This window comes from Macaca fascicularis, chromosome 16, assembly GCF_037993035.2.
Source record: "Macaca fascicularis isolate 582-1 chromosome 16, T2T-MFA8v1.1".
NCBI lineage: Eukaryota > Metazoa > Chordata > Mammalia > Primates > Cercopithecidae > Macaca > Macaca fascicularis.
In genome coordinates this window covers 15,826,400-15,848,504 of record NC_088390.1, presented here as the reverse complement: position 1 = coordinate 15,848,504, position 22,105 = coordinate 15,826,400, and the positions used below count along the sequence as shown (strand labels likewise).

The 22,105-nt window shown below is 44.3% G+C and overlaps 1 protein-coding gene across 1 annotated transcript; it reads left to right on the top strand.

Annotated features, from left to right (window-relative positions):
• The first annotated feature begins 1,281 nt into the window (after positions 1 to 1,281).
• On the top strand, positions 1,282 to 2,562 carry LOC102145723 (CMT1A duplicated region transcript 15 protein-like protein). Its single transcript, XM_065532813.2, is given in 3 exon segments — positions 1,282 to 1,567; positions 1,569 to 1,662; positions 1,804 to 2,562. Coding segments are annotated over 3 exon segments (846 nt in total). The 5' UTR covers positions 1,282 to 1,396; the 3' UTR covers positions 2,385 to 2,562.
• Positions 2,563 to 22,105: the final 19,543 nt, after the last annotated feature.

Genomic DNA, 22,105 nt, shown 5'->3' with positions numbered 1-22,105 from the left:
GAATTGATTTAACTGTTTCTATGTCATATTTGGAAAAAGCAGGGCAATTATAAAATTTAATAATGGCATCTCCATAAAAAGCAATAATTCATATGCTACTTTAAAAATCTTTCTCCGGCAGTTAGGTGGGCAGAAAACCCAAAGTTAGTAACTTTGAACAGGTCCATCACTACTTTTTTTTAAAGTTAACTGAAGCAGCCTCGGGCAGGTCTTTCAGGAGGTTTCCAGAAGAAGGCATTATTATCAAGGAGATGACAGCTCCATGCCTGTTACTGCCCCTGAAGGCCTTCCAGTGGGACAAGATGTGGCGGTAGAGGACAGTGAAATCGATGATCCTGACCCTGCTTAGGTTTAGGCAAAAGTGTATGTTTGTGTCTTGGTTTTTAACCAAAAAGGTTTTGAAAATAAAATAAATAAATAATGAAAAAAGCTCACAGAATAAGGTTAAAAGGAAAGAAAATATTTTGTATAGCTACATAATTTGCGCGGTTTTTCGTTGATTTGTTTGAGACAGGGTCTCACTCTGTCACCCAGACTGGAGGGCAGTGGCACAATCAAGGCTCACTGTGGTCTCAATCTCTTGAGCTCCAGAGATCCTCCCACCTCACTCAGGAGGACGCCAGTCCTGCAGGCAGACATCAGGCCCCAGGTGGACCCTCCATTGGTGTACACCAGGCCCCAAGTTGACAACCAGGCCCCAGATGGACACCAAGGCCCTAGGTGGACAGCAGGCCCATGTTGAACACCAGACTCATGTGGACATCAGGCCGCAGGTAGACACCATGCCTTGGTAGACATGTAGGCTCCAGGCGGACATTAGACCCAAGGTACACACCCAGTCCCCAGGAGAACATCAGGCTCAGGTGAAAACTCAGGTCTTGGGTGCACATCTGGCCTTAAGTGGACACCCAGGTCCCAGGTTGATACCCAAGTCCCAGGTGATCACCAGACCCCAGGTGGACACAAAGCCTTAGGTGAATAACAAGACCCACTAGGCCATCAGGCCCCAGCTGGATACAGTCCCCGGGTGAACACAAGGCCCCAAGAGGAACATAGGCCCAAGGCAGACATCAGGCCCTCTGTGGATATCAGGCCTGAGGAGGACATCCGGCCCCCGGTGATCATCAGGCACAGGTTTCCAAGCAGGCCCTGGGTGGACATAATGGTGTCTAGGTAAGGAGGTGTCCTGGGGGGAGGGTGAGCAGTCAGCAGCCCAGTGGAGTCCTGAGGAGGTCTTATGGAAGAAAGGGGCTGAGGGGACAGAACCTTAAAGAAGCGACCTCACTTCCTTAATGACAGACCTGAACAGAACTTAGAACTCTGGTAACCAGGCGCCCAGATCCTAGAGTCAGCACCGTAACCAGCTCACTTGGTGGGAGACGCTCGAGACAGCAAGATGTTCTCGTGTTGCTTCCCCACTTCGAGAGGCTGCTGCTTCAGGAATGGAGGGAGTGAGAGCCTTTTCCGACGATGCCGAAGAAGGCTCATCCCTCACCCCAGACGCCTGTGGCCCTTTGTAAGAAGGTGCACCCGGGTACCACAGGGCAGCCCGGGGCAGGCCCTAGCAGGGCCAGGCCACACCAGAGATCCCATCAGGGCTGCATCTGCACATTGTCCCTGTCCAGGAGCAGATTCGGGAGCCCATGGAGGCACAGGCACATGGTGAGGTGGCCTGCAGTCTGGAAGACTTTGCGGGGGCGGTGTTTAGGGGCTGGAACTCCTTTAAATTCAGGGAGGTTGTTTCTGTGTTTGGAAATTCCAGTGGAAAGTGACTGACGCTGGGGACCCTTTCTCCTTTCTCAGCTCCTGCTCAATATGCAGAAATAGAAGCATTTCCAGCACCAGCTGTTGAGCCAGAACCAGCATGGGAAGAGTCCCCTCCAGAGACAGCGCTGGAGGTGAAGGGAGCTCCAGCCAAGCACCAGCCCAGAGAGGAGCTGCCTGAAATCACGGCACCTACTATAGCCACTGGCCTTAGCCTTGCAGCTGAAAGGGTGGCTGGAGAGACAGGTGGCAGGGAGGGGGTGACCAGCACGGCCCCAGCCAGCAGCTCCCATGCTGCCCCTAGTCCTGGGCATGGTGGCAAACATGGAGGCGGAGACCAGGGTTTTGAGCCTGGGTTCCTCTACCTCGCTGGAGAGAGGCTTGTGTCATTCACTAGAGCTGCAGTCCTGCTGCTGCAGGGCCTGTTTATTCTACTGCTGCTGGTGGGGTCTATCTGTTTGCAGGAGGTGCTTGAGGGCATTAAAAGAAGGCTGAGAGGAAGAATTCCAGCAGCTCCTCCTGCACCCAGAGGCGGCCTCCTCCTCCAGGGATGGATGTCTGTCTGCAGCTGGGCATCCGGGCTGTTTGCCCCTGTCATGCTGCCCAGGACAGGCTCTTAAAAGGCGGGCAGAGGGTGAGGGGACCAGGAGGCAGCTCCAAAGGGTACAGCAAGCAAAGCTTTTAAAGATAGCACTTGTGCCCCAGGCTCTCTGTGCCACCACCCGCCCTAGCATTTATTAATAGTGTTAGAATTGCAAGTTGATGAAACAATATTTCAATAAAGTTTGATTTCCGGAACTTCACGCCTTTTTGAACTCCCTAATGTTAGACGGTGTTTTTGAGGCGATCCTGAAAATCTCTGATAGTTGTGTCTTTTGTTGTGGTTGTTTGTGTGATTAAATTACTGTCGAGTCAACTGTTATTGGAAACCTTTCAGGTATGGCTTTTAGAAGACCTTGACTTACTCTTGCCTGTTTTGACTCTCTGGTTTATTGTGGAAAGAGGGAATGATGTAGGCTCATGTCTCTGGCAGATCAATCACCTTTTGTCATCAAGGATTTGGCATCAGAGTTTCCAAGAATTATGTGTGCAAGTTGACATGCTGGCACTTTAGCTAATCTTGGTGTCAAAACAGAATGCCACAGACTAGGTAGCACAGAAAATTGATTTCTCACAGTTCTGGAGATGGTAAAATCCAAGGTCAAATGGTCAGCAGATTCTGTGTCCGCAGAGGGCTGGCTTCCTTGTTCATAGACAGCCATCTTTTTACTGTGTCCTTACATGACAGAAGGGATGAGGGAGCTCTCTGCAGTCCCTTTGATAGGGGCACCAATTCCATTCACGAGGTCCCTGCCTTCATGAACTTATTCACCCACCAAGGCCCCACCTCCAAATACCATCACATAGAATTAGAATTCAACACATGAATTTGAGGAGGATAGTAACATTTGCTTTACAGAATCAGGTCTCCCCGAGCCATATGCACTCACAAGAAATCTGTAATCTTCTATTAAGTATTTGCTGGTCCCCTCTGGGACTAGGGAATTTTTTTTTCTTTAAGAAAAATGATCTTTCATGTGATCCATGGTTTATTCATAGAAAAGCACTGTGAGTTCACACACTTGCTAAAAACAAGGGCAATTGTGATACAAAAATGAGAGTGCTTTCTCTCTCTCTCCCCCTCCTCTCTCTCTCTCTCTGTCTCCCTCTCCTCTCTCTCTCTCTCTCTCTCTCTCCCTCCTCTCTCTCTCTCTCTCTCTCTCTGTGTCTGTCTTTTTTAACCAACCCATTGGGCTGAGACGTTGTGGGGCGCTTGGCTGGGCAGTAGGACTTGAGTAGCCACAAAAGGCAAATACAACTTCTTGGTCAGTTTTGAGTAGAAAAGCTGACAATTTGTCAACAAAAGAAAAAGTAAAGCAGATGGAGAAGTTCTTAGTTCGCATTCTAGCTACACCACCTCTTCCCTATCAAACCCCACCCCGGACTCAGGAACTAAGACATAAAAGAGTAAACACCAAGGCACTGGTAACCAACTGACTCTTCTGAATGCCCTTGCTATCTCCTACAACAATTCCAGGCTGAGCATAGGGGTCAGGAAGGTGGCAGGAACACAATGATTCACTGTGGAGGTCAGCCAGAGCTAAGACAGGGCTGCTCACTAGGGCTAGAAATTAGGAAGGGAGAGGCTAAGTGCAGACCAGCCCTAGCCTCCAAGTCAGCAAGCAATGAGACTGTGACAAAAGCAGGCAGAGGAAGCTTGAGGTAGAAAGGTAGAGGAAGAAAGCAAGTACGGGGCGAGAAGAGAACTGGGCAGCGAAGGCAGCTGATCTGATGGCAGAGGGAGGCTGGTGTTTAGAAGCTCGTTTGGGGAGAGAATGAATAGAGGCGGCACAGAGATGGGGAACAAACATTTAGCTGGTGAGAGAGATTTAAGATGAATGGGAAGAGAAATCTCACAAAAAGGACAGATTCATGCAGATCCTCTAAGATGAACATGCAGTCATCCCTACATGTAGAAATATGCTCAGTTACACATATAAAAACACAGATGCATGGAGAGCAAGTGTACACACAGACACATATTTCTACACATGCACTCATGTGTGCCCAGGTACACACACACTAAACATGCAAAACATGAGAGCATTTACACATAGATATGCATCCTCACATGTATGCAAATGTTACATCCTCACATAGAGACCCACAGTCCAGTGTGCACATATCCACACAGGTACGCAGCCATAGAACTGACATAGATGAGCATAAAGATGTAATGTGCACATACAGACAGGCATGCGCAGATTTATCTATGCACATAGACACGTGTACTCAGTCATACAGATACACACACTCTCTGACACAAAGGTGACCAATGTAGATGAATATTGTGAGCTCAGTGGCCTCGCAGACCTTCATCTTTTCCCTGCGCTTGTTTCAAAGGTGCTCAGCAGACTCCTGGCGAGGCTGTGTGAGGCAGGGGCAGGAGCTCCAGAGTCCTCACAGGTTTGTGAGGCAAAAGTGTAAGTCTAGTCCTGGCTTCTGCCGTTCACCCACCACTGGGCTATTAATGCCCTGTCTGCAGGGGAGAGATTCTGCGTAGACTAGTCTTGGGATTTTTTCTAACTGGCCGTTTTTCTCCTTGGCACCCCCACTGTCCCACTGGGAAGGGCATACACTCTGCAAGGGAAACCTGAGAAATGGTTGTGAGTCTCCTCAGACAGTAAGCATATTCTCCACCCATAGCTACCTCAAGTGCCTATCAAATCAGAACCAGAATTATAAATATTTATGACTTTACAATAATTGGCAACACATATACTATAGTATTTACAGTACCATAAATGCATCTGTTTCTCTGGTTCAGCAATCTCTGAGATGGAACAGTGTTCTGTGTTTGCCAAGGGAGACAGCGCCAATGCCCAGGACACACAGGACGTAGGGGCAGAAGGTGGCATATCGTCGGGTTTCTGGTCGATCTGCAGGGCCCAGCTCCTCCATGAACAGTGGGCTGTAGTGAGAAGCTTGCTAAGGTATGCGTATCCACTAGAGCTGGGCTCTCCCCATCCTTAGCCCCGTGGTCCTTTGGCCTCAGCCACAGGTGCTCAGAGTCCTCTCAGGGTAGACAAATGTTTCAGTGTCCTCGGCCTGACCTAATAATTCCTGGGGACCCAGGCTGCCGGGCAGGTGAGCTATCTGCTTTCTCAGCCAAAGGGCTCTAGAACCAGCAACATCAGCTGGTTATAACCACTAAAAAAAATTATATGAAGACATATTCTTAAAAAAAAAACTATATATAAATCGAAATATAATTCTAAAGAAAACGTCCAAATAACCCAAAGGAAACAGGAAAAAGAAAACAGAAATAATAACCAGAGACACAAACAGAAAACAAAAAACTATTATTCCCTAACATATCAGTAAATATATTAAATGTAATGATCTAAATACACCAATTAAAAGATACATTGACAGAGCAGACTTTTTAAAATGATTCAACTATATAGTGTCTAGAAAAAAATTCACTGCAAATATAATGATTACAGGCAGGTTGAAAATAAAAAAATAAAAATCATACATCCTGCAAACATTAATCTACAGCGAACAGAGTAGTTATATTATCATATAAAGTATATTTCAGCATAAAGAAAATGACCAGAGACTGAGAGGAATATTGCATAATGATAAAAGGGTCAATTCACTGAGACATAGTGAGCCTAAATGTTCATGCACCTTTAAACATCAGAGCTGCAAAATAATGTGAAGCTAAAACTAATAGAACTGAAAGGAAAAATAAATAAATCCACAAATATTGTTGGAGACTTCAACACCTCTCAATAACCAAACTAAAGCAGTCCTAGGAGGGAACTAAATGTAACTAAAATGCTCACATTAGAAAAGAGGGAAGGTCTCAAATCAATAATCTATGTTTCTACCTCTAGAACCTAGAAAAAGAAGTACAAAATATACCAAAAGCAAGAAAAAGAAGGAAATAATAAAGATAAAAGTAGAAATCAATGAAACCGAAACCAAATCAATGAGCTGGTTCTTGGAACAAATTGATAAAATCGACAAACTTCTGACGAGACTAACAAAGAAAAAAAAGACATAATAGCACAAATTAATAACAGAAGTAAAACAGGGATATCATTACAGATTTTGCAGACATCAAAAGGATAATGAAGAATACTAATACAATTCTACAAATATTAATTTGACAACATACAGAAAATGGACCAATTTCACTGAAAAACACAGATAATTAAAATGATACTATAAATATTAAGGAAACTGAATATGTAATGTTATAACACACACAAAAAAATCTCCAAGCCCAGACGGTTTCACTTAAGATTTCTACCAAGTGTTTAAAGAACTAACGCTAATTCCATATAATCTTTTCAAGAAAACAGAAGAAACACTTTCCAATTCATTTTATGAAGCTAGTATTACCCTGATACCAAAACCAGACAAACTATATACAAAACCCAAAAATTTGTTAAAAGGGAAAAAAGAAACTATGGACTAACATCCCTCACGAATATATAGTAGTTCACCCTCTCTCCCATCGAATGGTTCCGCGGTTTCACTTTCCTGGGTTTGTTACTCACAGTCAGCCACAGCCTCAAAATATTAAATGGAAAATTCCTGAAATAATTTACAAGCTTTAAATTGCATGCCTTTCTGAGTAGTGTGATGAAATCTTGCATCATCCTGCTCCATCCCTTGTGGGAGGCAGATCCTCCCCTTTGTCCAGCGCATTCATGCTGTATACTCCACCTGCCCCTTAGTCACTTAGTAGCCGTCAGTTATCAGATCGACGGTGGTGGTACTGCAGTACTTGTGTTCAAATAACACTTGTTTTACTTAATAATGGCCCCAAAGCACAACAGTAGTGATATGGTTTGGCTGTGTCCCCAACCAAATCTCATCTTGAATTGTAACTCCCACAATTCCCACATGTCGTGGGAGGAACCCGGTGGGAGATGATTGAAGTATGGGGGTGCATCTTTTCGGCACTGTTCTTGTGACAGTGAATGAGTCTCACAAGATCTGATGGTTTTCAAAATGGGAGTTTCCCTGTACAATCTCTTTGCCAGCTGCTACCCATGTAAGATGTGACTTGCTCCTTCTTGCCTTCCACCATGATTGTGAGATCTCCCCAGTCACGTGAAACTCTAAGTCCAATAAACCTCTTTCTTTGGTAAATTTCCCAGTCTCGGGTATGTCTTTATCCGCAGTGTGAAAATGGACTAATACAAGTAGTGATGACAGCAATTTGGATATGCCAAAGAGAAGCCATAAAGTGCTGCCTTTAAGTGAAAGGGTAAAAGCTTTCAATTTAAGAAAAAAAAAATCATATGCTAAGCTTGCTAAGATTTACAGTAAGAAAAAAATCTATCTGTGAAATTGTGAAGAAGGAAAAAGAAATTCATGCTAGTTTTGCTGTTACCCCTCTAAATAAAAATGTTACAGCCATAGTCCATGACAAATTGCCTACTTAAGATGTAAATAGTTGGCTGGGCATGGTGGCTTATGCCTGTAATCCCAGCACTTTGGGAGGCTGGGGCAGATGGATCATCTGAGGTCAGGAGTTCGAGACCAGCCTAGTCAACAAGGTGAAACCCCGCCTCTAAGAAAAATACAAAAAATTAGCCAGGCACGGTGGTGGGTGCTTGTAATTCCAGCTACTTGGGAGGCTGAGGCAGGAGAATCGCTTGAACCCAGGAGGCAGAGGTTGCAATAAGCCAAGATCGTACCACTGCACTCCAGCCTGGATGACAGAGACTCCAAATATATATATATAAAGTATTTATGGCTGGGTGTGGTGGTTCACACCTGTAATCCCAGCACTTTGGGAGACTGAAGCAGGAGGAGGTCTTGAAGCCAGGAGTTTGAGACCAGCCTGGGCATTACAGCAAGACCCTGTTTCTACCAAAAATAAATTAATAAATATATTAAGCTAGGTGTGGTGGCAAGTGCTGGCATAGGCCCAGCTACTTGGGAGGCTGAGGCAGGAAGATCACTTGAGCCCAGGAATTCAAGACTGCAGTGAGGTATGCTTGCACCACTGCACTCCAGCCTGGGCGACAGAGCCAGACTCAGTCTCAAAAAAAAAAAAAAAAAAAAAAAAAAGATGGAAAAAGTATATTGGGTTTGATACGAGGGGGTTCCTGGGTTGTTTCCAATCAGAAATGTGTTCCTACTGAGAGCAATCAGGTTCAGTACTACCCGTGGTTTGAGGAATCCACTGGGGGTGTTGGAATGCATCTCCTGCAGATAAAAGGGGACTGCTATACAAGCAAAAATCAACAAAATATTAGCAAATAGAATTCAGCAATATATTTATAGAATTATACACAATGACCAAGAGGGTTTATTCCAGGGATGCTGGTTTAATATTCAAAAATCAACCAATGTAATCCACCAAATTAATACTCTACAGAAGAAAAGCCACATTGATGCAGAAATTGATGCAGAAAAAGCATCTGACAAAACCCAACATCCATTCATAATTATTTTAAAATTCTCTCAGAAAAGTAGGAATACAGGGAAACTTCCTTAACTTCCTAAGAGTGTCTCTAAAAAAAAAACCTCCAGCTAGCATCATACATAATGGGGAAAGGCTGATTGCTTTCCCTCTAAGATCAGGAACTAGGCAATGATGCTCATCTCAGAATTCTTATTCAACATAGTGCGGGAATTTCTAGCCAGTGCAATAAGGCAGGAAAAGGAAATAAAAGGCATACAGATCAACATGGAAGAAATAAAATCTTTACAGATGACATAGTTGTCTGTGTAGAAAATCCCAGAATCTACAAAAAAACTCCTAGAACTAGTGAGTTCAACAAAGTTGCAGGATACAAGATCAGCATACAAAAATCAACTGTATCTCTATATGCTAGCAATGGACAGGTGGACACTGAAATTAAAATACAATACCACTTCCAATTGCTTTAAAAAAAAAGGAAATACTAACATCCTAATATGGGTGACACATTGACAGTTGCAGGAAACCACCATGGCACATGCATACGTATGTAACAAACCTGCGCATTCTTCACATGTATCTCAGAACTTAAAGTATAATAATAATAAAAGAAAAAGAAAAAAGAAGTCCACGCACAGTGGCTCATGTCTGTAATCCCAGCACTTTGGGAGGCCCATGTGGGCGGCTCATCGGAGGTCAGGAGTTCAAGACCAGCCTGGCCAACATGATGAAACCCTATCTCTACTAAAAACACAAAAGTTAGCCGGGTGTGGTGGCACATGCCTGTAATCCCAGCTACTCGGGAGGCTGAGGCAGGAGGATCACTTGAACTCGAGAGTCGGAGGTTGCAGTGATCTGTGATCGTGCCATTGCACCCTAGCCTGACTTCAGAGCAAGACTTCATCTTAAAAAAAAAAAAATTAGGTATATATACAACCCAACATGTACAGGAACTACTGAACACTACACAACACTGATAAGAGAAATCAAAGAAGATCTAAATAAATGAAGAGACATAATATATTCACGAACTGGAAGATTCTAAGATGTCAATTCTCACCCAATTGATAATCAATTTAACACAATCTTATCAAAATCCCAGCAAGATTGTTTGTAGACATGGACAAGATTATTCTAAAATTTACATGGAAAGGCAAATGAACTAGGATATTCTTAAATTAAAAAAAAAAGAAGGTATAATCCATTTACCCAATTACAAGACATATTACACATCCACAGTAATGAAGACTCTGTGGTATTAGTGGAAAGTCAGACACATGGATCAATGGAACAGAAGCTAGCAATAAACCAACACAAATATGCCCAATTTTGACAACGGTGCACAAGGAATTCAATGTAGGAAAGACGGCCTTTCAACAAATGGTGCTAGAGTGACCCTCGTCCATAGGCAAAAAACCAAAACCAAAAACGCCTCAAGCTGATACAAAAAGTAATGTTAGACAAAAAGTAACAGAAAATAGAACAAACTTAAATTGATAAATTGGACTTCATTAAAATTAAAAACTTTTGCTCTGCACGAAGTCCTGCTAAGGAAGATGAAAAGATAAGCCACAAAGAAGGATAATGTGTTTTGCAAACGACGTATCTGACAAAGGACTAGTATCTAGACTATATACTAGTATCTACACTATATAAAGACCCTTAAAACTCAATAGGAAAAACACTAAACAGTCTAATTAGAATATGAGCAAAAGACATGAGAAGACTTTCCACAGCAGATAAATAGTATGAAAAGGTGTTCAACACCATGAGCTATAGAGGAAATGCAAATTAAAACCACACAAGATGTTACTATACTCCTATCGGAATGGTTAAAAAAACAAATGGTGACAACACCAAATGCTGGCAAGGTCACAAAGTAAGTATATCTATCACTCATACACTGCTGGTGTGAATCAGTTTGGCAGTTTTTTAAAAAACTAAACATGTAACTACCATACAACCTAGGAACTGCACTTCTGGATATTTATTCCAGAGAATGAAAACATACACTCACACACAAACTACATGTGAATGGTTATAGCAGCTTTGTTCATAACAGCCCAAAACTGGAAATAACCTAGGTGTCCCCTCTTGTCATGGAATACGAGTCAGCAATAAAAAGGAGCAAACTACTGATCCAAGCAACAACCTGGATGAATCACCAGAGAATTCTGGGTGAAAAAAGCCAATCTCAAAGATTCCAGGTTATATGATTATCTTCACATAACATTCTTCAAATGTCAGATTTATGGAAATGGAGAAGGATTCCTGGGTGGCTGGGGACAGGGAGGAGGTGATGGAGACACTGGGTACTTTCTGCATCGTAGCCAGTATCCTATCCCAGATGTGGTGCCATACCACAATGTTGCAGGATTTCACCATCAAAGGACCTGGGCAAAGGAGTACATGGGATCTCTGTTATTTCTTACAACTACAGAGGAAACACAATTATCTTAACATAAAAAGTTTAATGAAAAAGGAAAAACAAAACTCAGCCACCATGGCCTCTGCAGTCAGTCCTCAGGGGTCTACAGTGGATGGCCTAGTGACTCCACCAAGTTAAAGCAGGTTCCTTCCCCTGAAGCGTGCATCTTACCACCTTCCATTAAGGTGATTTCGCAGGGCAGGCTGGACAAAGGAAGTAGGGCCTTTCATCGCTCCTTCTGCCTCTTCTCGTCCCACACCACTCTCTTCTGTTCTTCCACAAGCTTTTGACAACTACCCTTTTGCTACTGACATTCTGTTTGTAAGAGCATCACCCTCAATATCCAGGCAAGACTCACTTTAGGCCTTTCCTGCTGCTCCAACTAAAAAGTGAATGCCCAACAGAGTGCATTTGCTAACAATTCAGCTCCCACTTTTGCATGCTACTGCATGTTCCATAGGATGTAGAAGAACTGGGCCATGAAGAAACCAAGGTTCCTTGTCCCTCGCACATTAGGCTGTTCAACTGAACTCCCCTTGAACCTTCTGCAAACCACCCTCCATAAACTGACAACCAAATACTGACAGTCAGTGAAGTTGTTCCAGGACGGCGGTGGGAGGGCAGAGGGAGATGCATGGGCAGAGGATGGCTCTGTCCTCTCTCGCCGGGAAGGACCCAGGCAAACTGAGAGGCAGGAGAGTGAATGGCTTCCATGCTCAGGTTTCCCACACAGCAGTTTCACACGGTTAGGCTTTGCTTTCCTGTGCTCTTCCCTCCTCTCTGTGTGGACCCTGGGTGCTTTCCCACAACTCCATGCCATTCTCCCAGGGAGCAGTATCCAGTCCCATTCATCTATACTCAAGGACAGCTGTCACCTGCTTTAGAAGGGCAGTGGTTTTCGCATTAAATTAATTGCCCTCCTCGTTAATGTGGGGAGGTGGGAGGAGTAGGGGAGTGAGGACTAATGAGCGAGTGCGGGCCTCACTGTCTAACAAGCCTGGAGCCTCATCCTGGCTCTGCCGTTTCCCGGACATGTGGACTGAACAAATCCCCTGGTACGGCCCACTCAGCACTTGTTAGCAGCTGCTTTGCAGGCTGTCTGCTCACCATATGCAGGTGTGGCAGAGCACCCCAGCGCAGTGCTCCCACCTGCACACAGATGGCAGTGCTGCATGCTCCCGAGGCTCAAGAGAGGCAGCGCTGGTCTCTGATCACCTGTGCCTGGTTTACTGAACAGTCTGAACTCACTGAGGGACCAAAGAAAAAGCTTAGGCTTCTCCAGCTACCGTCTTTTAATACGGTCCTTAGCTTTTGGATCATATTAAGTTATAAGGATGATCTTCTTTGGGCAATCAACAGTCATTTTCAGATTATTAATAACTCCTAGCTGGGCAAGGTGGTGTGCGCCTGTGGTCCCAGCTTCTCAGGAGGGTGAGGCAGGAGGATCACCTGAGCCCAGGAGTTCGAGGCCAAAGTGAGTAACACAGCCAGACCCTGTCTCTAAAAAATGAAACAAATGTTTTTTCGACTGAAAAATTTAAATCTCATATCTCTCTCACAACTTTTATCTCCTCAGGCCTTTAGGCCCAATAGTCACCTGATCTGTAACTTTTAAAAAAACAGTTTCATTCCATCAGTCTATACAATTCACCCTTATAAAGAATACCATTCAATTAATATCTATATATACACACTTAAATCAATGAATTTTGGTATATTTTGTTATTATATTTAAATTGTAGTAAAGATATGTAACATAAAATGTACCATTTAAACTCCCCTGCCCGCTTTTGTTTTTGAGACAGGATCTCATTCCGCCACCTGAGCTGTAGTTCAGTGGTGTGATCATGGCTCACGGAAGCCTTGAATTCCTGGGCTCAAGTGATCCTTCCTCCTCAGCCTCTCAAGCAGCTGGGGCTACAGGTGCATGTAACCATGCCAAGATTCTTTCTTTTCTTTCTTTCTCTTTTTTCTTTTTTTGGTAGAGATACAGTGTACTTTGCCCAGGCTGGCCTTGAACTCCTGGCCTCCACTGATGCTCCTGCCTTGGCCTCCCAAAGTGCTGCTATTACAGGCATGAGCCACCACACCCAAATGTCCTAACCCTCCCCGCCATTTTTTTTTAATAGATAAGATCTCATTATGTTGCCCAGGCTGGTCTTGAACTCCTGGGCTCAACGGATCCTCTGGCTTCAGCCTCTTGAGTAGTTAGGACTATGGGTATGTCCCCATGCCTGGCTTAATCCTTTTTAGGTGTACAATTCTGTAGCATTAATTGTATTCACAATGTTGTGCAACCATTACTACTATCTATTTTTGGAACTTTTTCATTACCTCAAACAAAAACTCTGTAACAGGTAAGCATGACCTTCCTATCCCTAACCCCAGCCCCTGGTAACTTCTAATTTACTTTCTATCTATGAATTACACCAATCTCACATAACTGGAAAGAAAGATTACCTCCATTTGCAGATGACACCATCTTATATGGAGAAACCCATCTGAAAGTTATACAGAATCTTGAGGAACCCCAAATAACCAATCTTAACAAAGAAGAACAAAGTTGGAGGACATGCACTTCCTGATTTCAAAACATGCTATGAAGCTACAGTAATCAACATAATGTGGTCCTGGCATAAGAAAAGATATAGACCAATGGAATCTAATTGAGAGCCCAGAAATAAACCCTTGCATATATGGTAAGGTGATTTTTCAACAAGGTACCAAGACCTTCTTTGGGAAAGGACAGTCTTTCAACAAATGATGCTGGAAAAACTGACATCCACATTGTCGTGCACAGCAGATTAAATGGCAAAGGATGAGAGATACTGTGACTTAATGCTCGAATCACATGGTTTCTTGGCATGCAAACACTTCTTAACAATGTATGTATTTTATCCCCATTCACGCTGGGTGCAACTCCACTTTTTCACCCTGTTAGGAACAGGTGGGGAATCTTACATAAATAGGCACAGGATTGGTTGCAGAAGTCCTCAGGCATCGGGGAATAGGTTCCTCTGATGTCAAGGTTGGAGTCTTGAGGTCAAAGGGTCTTGTCGAGGAGATGGCAAAGTTGACTCCTGCCCAGCTAATTTTTTTTTTTGTAATTTTAGTAGAGATGGGGGTTTCACCATGTTGGCCAGGCTGGTCTTGAACTCCTGACCTCAGATGATCCTCCTGCCTCGGCCTCCCAAAGTGCTGGGATTACAGACATGAGCCACTGAGTCCGGCCAACTGCTCTTTTTATAGTCCCTTCATGAGTATCTACCCATGTCTGGTTATCTTGGAGGTCAGCATGCCCTAGTGCATGATGTCATCTCACCTCAGAACATGCCAACACAGCTGGTCTAAGCAAGTTTGGGTGTTCTGGGCATTTTGGCAGACATCCATGCTTACAAACTAATTATGATGACATGCCCATAAATCGCACTGCTAACACACATGAAAAGAATGAAGCTGGATCTAAACACCATATACAAAACTTGACTCAAAATGGATCAAAGAACTAAATGTAGGTGCTAAAAGTATAATGCCTAGAAGAAAACAGGGGCAAATCTTCATGACATTGGATTTGGCAATGATTTTTTGGATTTGACACCAAAAACACAGAAAAGACAAGAAAAGAATAACGTTAATTAGCCAGGTTTTTAAGCTTCATCCTATCAACTTTTCAATCCAAAATCCCAAGCTCGCTCTTTCTCACATAAGTGCTGATATGGAAAATTACTGGAAAGGTAGGTTTCAGAACCAATATTTATTTTGTTCTATAAAACAGAGACTAAAGCGGTTCTAACTAACATCAAAGGGAAATTTATTCCTGCCTACAAATACAAGACTGCATGTGGATGGCCCCTAAAAAAGAAAGCACAGAATCAAAGACATAAGTACTGCCATGTATCCTATTTATACAGAAAGGAAACAGAAAACCAATTTTCAGCTTCCACACATATACATGTAACCTTCGATAAATTTATGAACTCAAACAACACAGCAAAGAGGTGGATCTTTCTCCCAATTTATGGTTTTGTGTCTTACAGCAAACCTTATAAAAACTTATTCATCTAGCAAAACTAAGGGCAGAGTTTATCAACTAGGAGTGCAGTGCAGTGGCACTGCAGTCTCAGCCTCCCTGGTTTTCAGCGATCCTCCCATCTCAAATCCTGAGTAGCTAGGACCACAGGTGTGCACAACCACACCTGGCTAATGTTAAATTTCTTTTTTCTATATACTTGTAATCCCAGCTACTTAGGAGGCTGAGGCAGGACAATCACTTGAACCTGGGAGGTGGAGGCTGCAGTGAGCCGAGATCACGCCACTCCACTCCAGCCTGGGTGACAAGAGCAAAACTCCATCTCGAAAAGGAAAAAAAAAAAAATTGTATAGACAAAGTTGTGCTATTGTGCTATGTTGCCCAGACTGGTCATGAACTCCTGGGGTCAAGCGATCCTCCTGCCTCAGCCTCCCAAGGAGCTGGGATTACAGGCATGAGCCACCATGCCCAGCCTTCTAAAGTACAAATTTATTTCCAACGTTCTGTGACCTTTTCAGCCACACTGAATCCCAGCCCGGTGTGAATAGTAGCCTAAATTGGTCTGAGAGTCAGGGCAGAAACATTCTTCATTTATCCTACTCAAAGCAAGCATCTACACTAAGTAGATACAATAGAATTCTATCACACCCACTATGTTCTGACCACTGTCTTCTCCCTTTAGTTTCTCCATGTCAGAAGTCATCACTCTCTGCTGATCCCTCTCCATGGATTAGTCAGCCTGGTCACCTGTGGCCGATCAGGGCCCTGTGTGTCCTGAAATGGAAGCTCCTCTTCCAGAAATGCCAGGGAGCTCACCGTTGCAACCTCAGCCCCTACATCCAATCAGCCTTTTCACAAACAGTTGCTCTTAGTTGCAAATGAGATAAGTTCCCTGGATATGACTCACTCTATTTTCATCTCTACTACTTAAAGCTTTTGTTAATATCAACTACCACTGTGTCACCTAGAAATTAAAGAAATGTTTCCTTTACAACAATTGTAGCTGTGGCAAAACAGCATGATATTGAGGCGATGGCTTCCACGTGTCCATAAGAAAATAGCTGGATCATAAACACATCATAAAGATAGAGGTATGTTTTGCCATCAATTGTCTCTAAAAAAATTTTTTTTTTAAATTAGCCAAGTGTGGTAGTGCATGTCTGTGGTCCCGGCTACTCAAGAGCCTGAAATAAGGGAATCACTTGAGCTGGGGAGGTCGAGGCCACAGTGAGCCATGATTGTCCGGGCAACAGAGTGAGACCTTGTCTCAAATAAAACAAAACAAAACAAAACAAAAAAATCAGACATACTTCTTGTGTCAGCCACAGTTAAAATGGTGGGATTTACTCTTTACTACATGTACTGCTTGTAGAGCTTTAAGGGACAAGGGTGACTGCAGCAACTTTATAAACTGGTATATTGTTTCCAATAGGACTTTTTAGGCTAATGTTTTTAAGACAGCATCAGATTATAGCATTTTATCAGGGAAAGGCCTAAAAATATCTTTACCTGGAATTGCTAGGCTTACATGAACTATTTCCTAAAACAGGTCTCTGGCTTGGGCCCTTAGAAAGTGCTATTCTGAAGGATACCCTGCCAACCCTATAAGCATTCCAATGAAAATGCTATGTTGTAGGAGAGAAATTCAATGAACACAGTCAGAAACAAAACCAAGAGCAAAACTGAGTTTTATGTAATTTCCAGAATGTAGAATGAGTTTGATTTTGTAAGGCTGTGAAAGGTAAATTTATCTTGAGGCCACACACAGTGCTAAGGGAGCCTTTTCATGAACTGTGTGACTGGACACAATGAAACCCGTTGCTGAAGGCCATAAAATCACCTATGCATACCCAACCCCATGCTGACCTCAATGACCTCAGAATGCATGGAGCTCTTTCTTTGCAAATGTTTGCCTAATTTGATTCCTAACTATGTGTTTTAAAGGGAAAGATGAGGGTCTGATGTTTCATTAGCAGTAACAGCACAAAGATCTCGTAACTTTTCACAAGAAGTCAGCTGGACATAGACAGTGGGCCAGTCATTCACCACCCACGGTCACGTCAGATGCTAAGGCAAACTGGGGGCATGATCTAGCTGAGTTTGGCTTGTCCCTTTCACTTTCCTTGCCAAGTGTCACCAGTGGGCGGCATGTGTTATTTGAGATAAATGACAAAGTGGACTTTTGGAAGAGTGGAACTGCAAATCAAAACTCAAAGAATGGCAATTTGGGGGCCACAACTATCCCCATCTTGGAAGTTCGCCTCACCCAGGTTGTGCCGCTTTGACTTCGCATGCTCGTGAATATGCTTCTTTGTGAAACAGCCGAAGAAGATGCAGTAGAGGCAGGAATGCAGCCTGTCCAGGTGGAAGCCTCAGATGTGGCAGACGCAGGACTTGGCCTGAAATTGAGAGACTAGAAGGAGTGAGCAGTGTGTGACAGGACAGGGGTGCTCAGAGGAAATGCTCAAGCAAAGGATTGCTGCTCCCCCACACCTGCCCAGACAGCCGCTGGAGGAAAGGACAGGGAGTTCCATCCAAGGCTTATTACTCCAAAGGATCATTTTCTTAATTATTTCAATTCCTCCAAAAGAGACTTCCTTCATTTAGCTCAAAACTAGCTGTGGAGGAAAAGTTAAATATTAAATTTGAACTCAACTGAACATAGTAGACACAAACAATGGTCACCAAGTCCTGGAACAGGTTGTGTGAGCCCCTTGAGGTGTTCATCCAGTGCTGTTTGGGAGAAATCTCTATTTCAATCTATTCCTGTATGTTAGTTATTGAAAAACAATAGACAATCGCAAAAACAAGTTGACCTTTTTTGTGTTTCTTGAGCCCAGTCACGAAGGGCCCTCTGACTGGGCCTCATGCCAAACAACTTGTTACGAAAAGAGCAACGGTCCCAGATTGTGCCAAAGCTTCGTGAGACTCTCCTCGACTGTGCACCGAGGAGTAGCTGACTCTGGAGCCCAGGCTGTTGCTTCCCAATCTGGTGGTGAATTCTCCATAGTCCGGTGAGTGTAAATATCTACTCCCTTCTCCCCTTCCCATTGCAATTTCCTTATTATATCAATCTGCTTATTATATCCATCTGCTTATTATATCAATCTGCTTATTGTAACATTTGTTTATTATGTCTGCATTGCCATTTTCATGGGATAAAGCTTGTTTTCCCTTAAAGGTGTTGTGTGTATGTCTTTTCTTCTCCCCTTGCACGTTTCCCACATAGAACACTAGCTCCCCATAGGAAAACTCAGCCCACAACCTCAGCTGCCAAAACCCTGTAAGCTACAGGGATGTTACCCGATGTCCTCTTCCCAATCCTGACGGGCACCCCGAGCCCAGCTCCTGCCCCCACTGCAGGCCGGCAACACCTAGTCACCCTTATACTGGACATCATTTTAGGTTTGAGAATCCAGGTTCCAAGGCCACAGCAAATTTGGAAGCAAAAAGAAAAAGGGAGGGTGACATACAGGAAAAAGAAAGAGGAGAGGGCATTACGGAAAAAACAGACCTCAGAAACCTGAAATGTTAATCACAGCAATGATGTGCGCAGTGGTAAACAACCCTTACACCCCCAACTACCCAGGAGCGCCACTGACTCACAACACTGACAGGACGTATGAACACGGACAGGTGTCATTGGCAATATTTGCACAATTTGAGTATAAAAATGAATAATAAAGATTTTTTTTTTTTTTGAGACAGGGTCTTACTCTGTTGACCAGGATGCAGAGTGCAGTGGTGTGATCACAGCTCACTGCAGCCTCAACCTCCTGGGCTCGTGATCCTTCCACCTCAGCCCACCAAGTAGCTGGGACCATAGGCGTGCACCACCATACCTGGCTGCTTTTGAAATTTTTTGTAGAGATAGGGTCTCCCCTGTGTTACCCAGGTCATTCTCAGACCCTTGGGCTCAAGCGATCCTCCCACCTCAGCCTCCCAAAGTGCTAAGATTACAGGTGTGAGTCACCATGCCCAGTCAAGAATAAATTATTTATAATAAATTTTAAAAGAATCCCTAAGTCAATATTGATAAAGATATACATCTATTATGTACCCATAAAATGTTTTTAAAAAGAAATTAATATTATACATACAAACACACATTTTTTTTTCCTGAGATGGAGTTTCACTCTTATTGCCCAGGCTGGAGTACAACGGCGCCATCTCAGTTTACCAAAACCTCCATCTCCCAGGTTCAAGTGATTCTCCTGCCTCAGCCTCCCAAGTAGCTGGGATTACAAGCATGCGCCACTACGCCTCGTTAATTTCGTATTTTTAGTAGAGATGGGGTTTCTCCCTGTTGGTCATGCTTGTCTTGAACTCCCGACCTCAGGTGATCTGCCTGCCTCAGCCTCCCAAAGTGCTGGGATTACAGGTGTGAGCCACTGCACCCAGCCACAAACACACATCCTTAAAGCCTTCTTCACAAGAGAATTCCATCTAATAAATGTCATAGAAAGACAAAAATACAAGATCTTCATTTTATAATCATCATAGTAATAACTAGATTCAGGCAAGAATCATTAGTGGATACTAGAACCATTGGGTAAAAAACACTGTGTCATTCACAACAGTCAAAATAGTAGAAATGGCCCAGATATTCATCAATGGATGAACAGGTGAACAAGCTGTAGCATATACCTAATGGAATATTAATTATTCCACCATAGAAAGGAATAACGCACCGGCCCATGCTACCACACAGGTTAACCTTGAAAACATCATGCTAGGTGAAAGAAGCTGGAAACAAACAATCACGTATCCTACGAGTTCATTTACATGAAATATGCAGAATAGGCAAAACCACTGGATATAACTGAGATTGCAGGTTGCCAGGAGCTGGGGAGAGGGAGAATGAGGAGCAGATAAAAATGTTTTGAAATTTGATGGAGGTAGGGCTGTGACTGCACAGCAGTGTGAACCACTAAATGTTACTGAACTACTCCTCTAAAATGGTTAATTTTATTACATAAGTTTCATCTCAATTTTAAAAAATATTAGGTTACATATACCGTTGTCTCTCAGTATCTAGGAATTGGCTCCAGGACGCTGTTCAGATGTCTGAAATGAGCAGGGGACAGCTCAGCCCTTCCACTATGTGCAGCTGGACAACTTAGTCACATTGTGTCCTCTACTCCCTGCCCTCAGACAGGTCCACCACCGGGTCCCTCCCCTGGCCATGTGGCTCTGTACTTCCTGTTCGCAATCCACAGCAAATCCCACTCCTGTCTCGCCAGCCCATGCAAGTGTCAGAGGACTGAGCAGAACAGACCTTAGCCCCGGACCCCTGGAGAGATACAGGGCAGAAGAGTGCACAGCAACAGTCACTGAGCCACTGAAAGCTGCACCATGGCACAAGTGATGCCAACAGGTCCTCACACAGCCCCCAGTGCTCACAGCCTGGGGCTCTATCCCTGGAGCCAAGATGACGCTCTGAGGTTCTGCCCAGTGCCCTCTGGGAAGGGGGCTTGGCTGGTAGTCACACGCAGGAAGTGGCTAACCTTGTCCCATGGAAGACAGTTCATCCCCAAGGAGCAACAGCCCTGTGGACGCCACCTGGGTCGTTTTGCTGTTGCAGAGGGGACAAACATTGGAACTCCCAGACTGTGCTCAAATCCCAGCTCAGCCATGTACTCGCTGCGTGACTGTCAGCGAGTTACTTCAAATTTGATACTCAATCTCTCAACCTGTGAAGGGAGTAAAAATGACCTGAAGGGGAATCTATTGCATCGGAGGTGGGCAAGGTTCCAGGTTTGGTGGGAAGTTTCAAATGCATCACTGGATGTAGGGAAAGCCTGTGGGTGGCCAGACATCAGGGTGGCAGGCATGGCCACTCACCTCTGTGGCTGGGCTCGTCTGCTCCTCTGTATCTGCACCGCCTCCATGTATATCTGCACTTCTCTCTCATGAGAGACATTACGCTAGATTAAAAGTGGCCACTAACTCACCATGGTTATAAATTTGTTCCCACTCCTTTCAATCTCTGAATCCAGTGGCACTGTGACTTGAATGAAATGCAGCGGCGGTGATGAAATGCAAATTCCCAGCCTAGGCGGCAAGAGGCCTACGTGCTCCTGTCTTCCGCACTCCTGTATCATCATGAGATAGACACATCTGGCCAGCCCACTGGTCCCAGGAGGAGGATGAGAGGCACATGGAGCAGAGCCAGCTGGGCACAGCTGACCCCAGCCAAACCCCTGACTTGCATTTGGGGATGGCTTGTTAGGCAGCAGCCGCTAACTGGCAGGACAGCAGACGAGAGCAGGAGATGCCAGGCTAAGCAGGGACAACAGGGTGCTGGGCAACCTCCATCATTAGGCACATAGGCCATGCCCTCGGGACCTTGGCGCTGAGGCCTGATCTCATGGAAACAATGTTATCACAGGAAAGTCACTGCAAAGGAAAGGAACTAGTCAGCTCCCTGAGAAGAGCAGGCCTACTGTCTCTCCAGGACAGGCCGAGAGCAGGGCAAATGCCATCGCTACTGTTTATGGATCCACACGGCATCCCCCTCCCGTCCTTTCTGATGCCACAGAGCAGGGCAGGTGCAGCAAGAGGTGTTTGCTGGGAGGATTAATTAGATCATTTCTGATGCCTGACATTTAGCAGATGCCCAGCTCAACAGGACCCTTCTTCCCATGTCCAAAGTGGCCATCTCCAGCCATAAGCTTTTTCATTTTATGTATTTTTTTTAATTCTTTTTTTTTTTTTTGAGATGGAGTCTCACTCTGTCGCCCAGGCTGGAGTGCAGTGGTGTGATCTCGGCTTACTGCAACCTCCGCCTCCCAGGTTCAAGTGATTCTCCTACCCCAACCTCCCAAGTAGCTGGGACTACAGAAGCGCACCACCGCACCTGGCTAATTTTTGTATTTTTAGTAGAGACGGG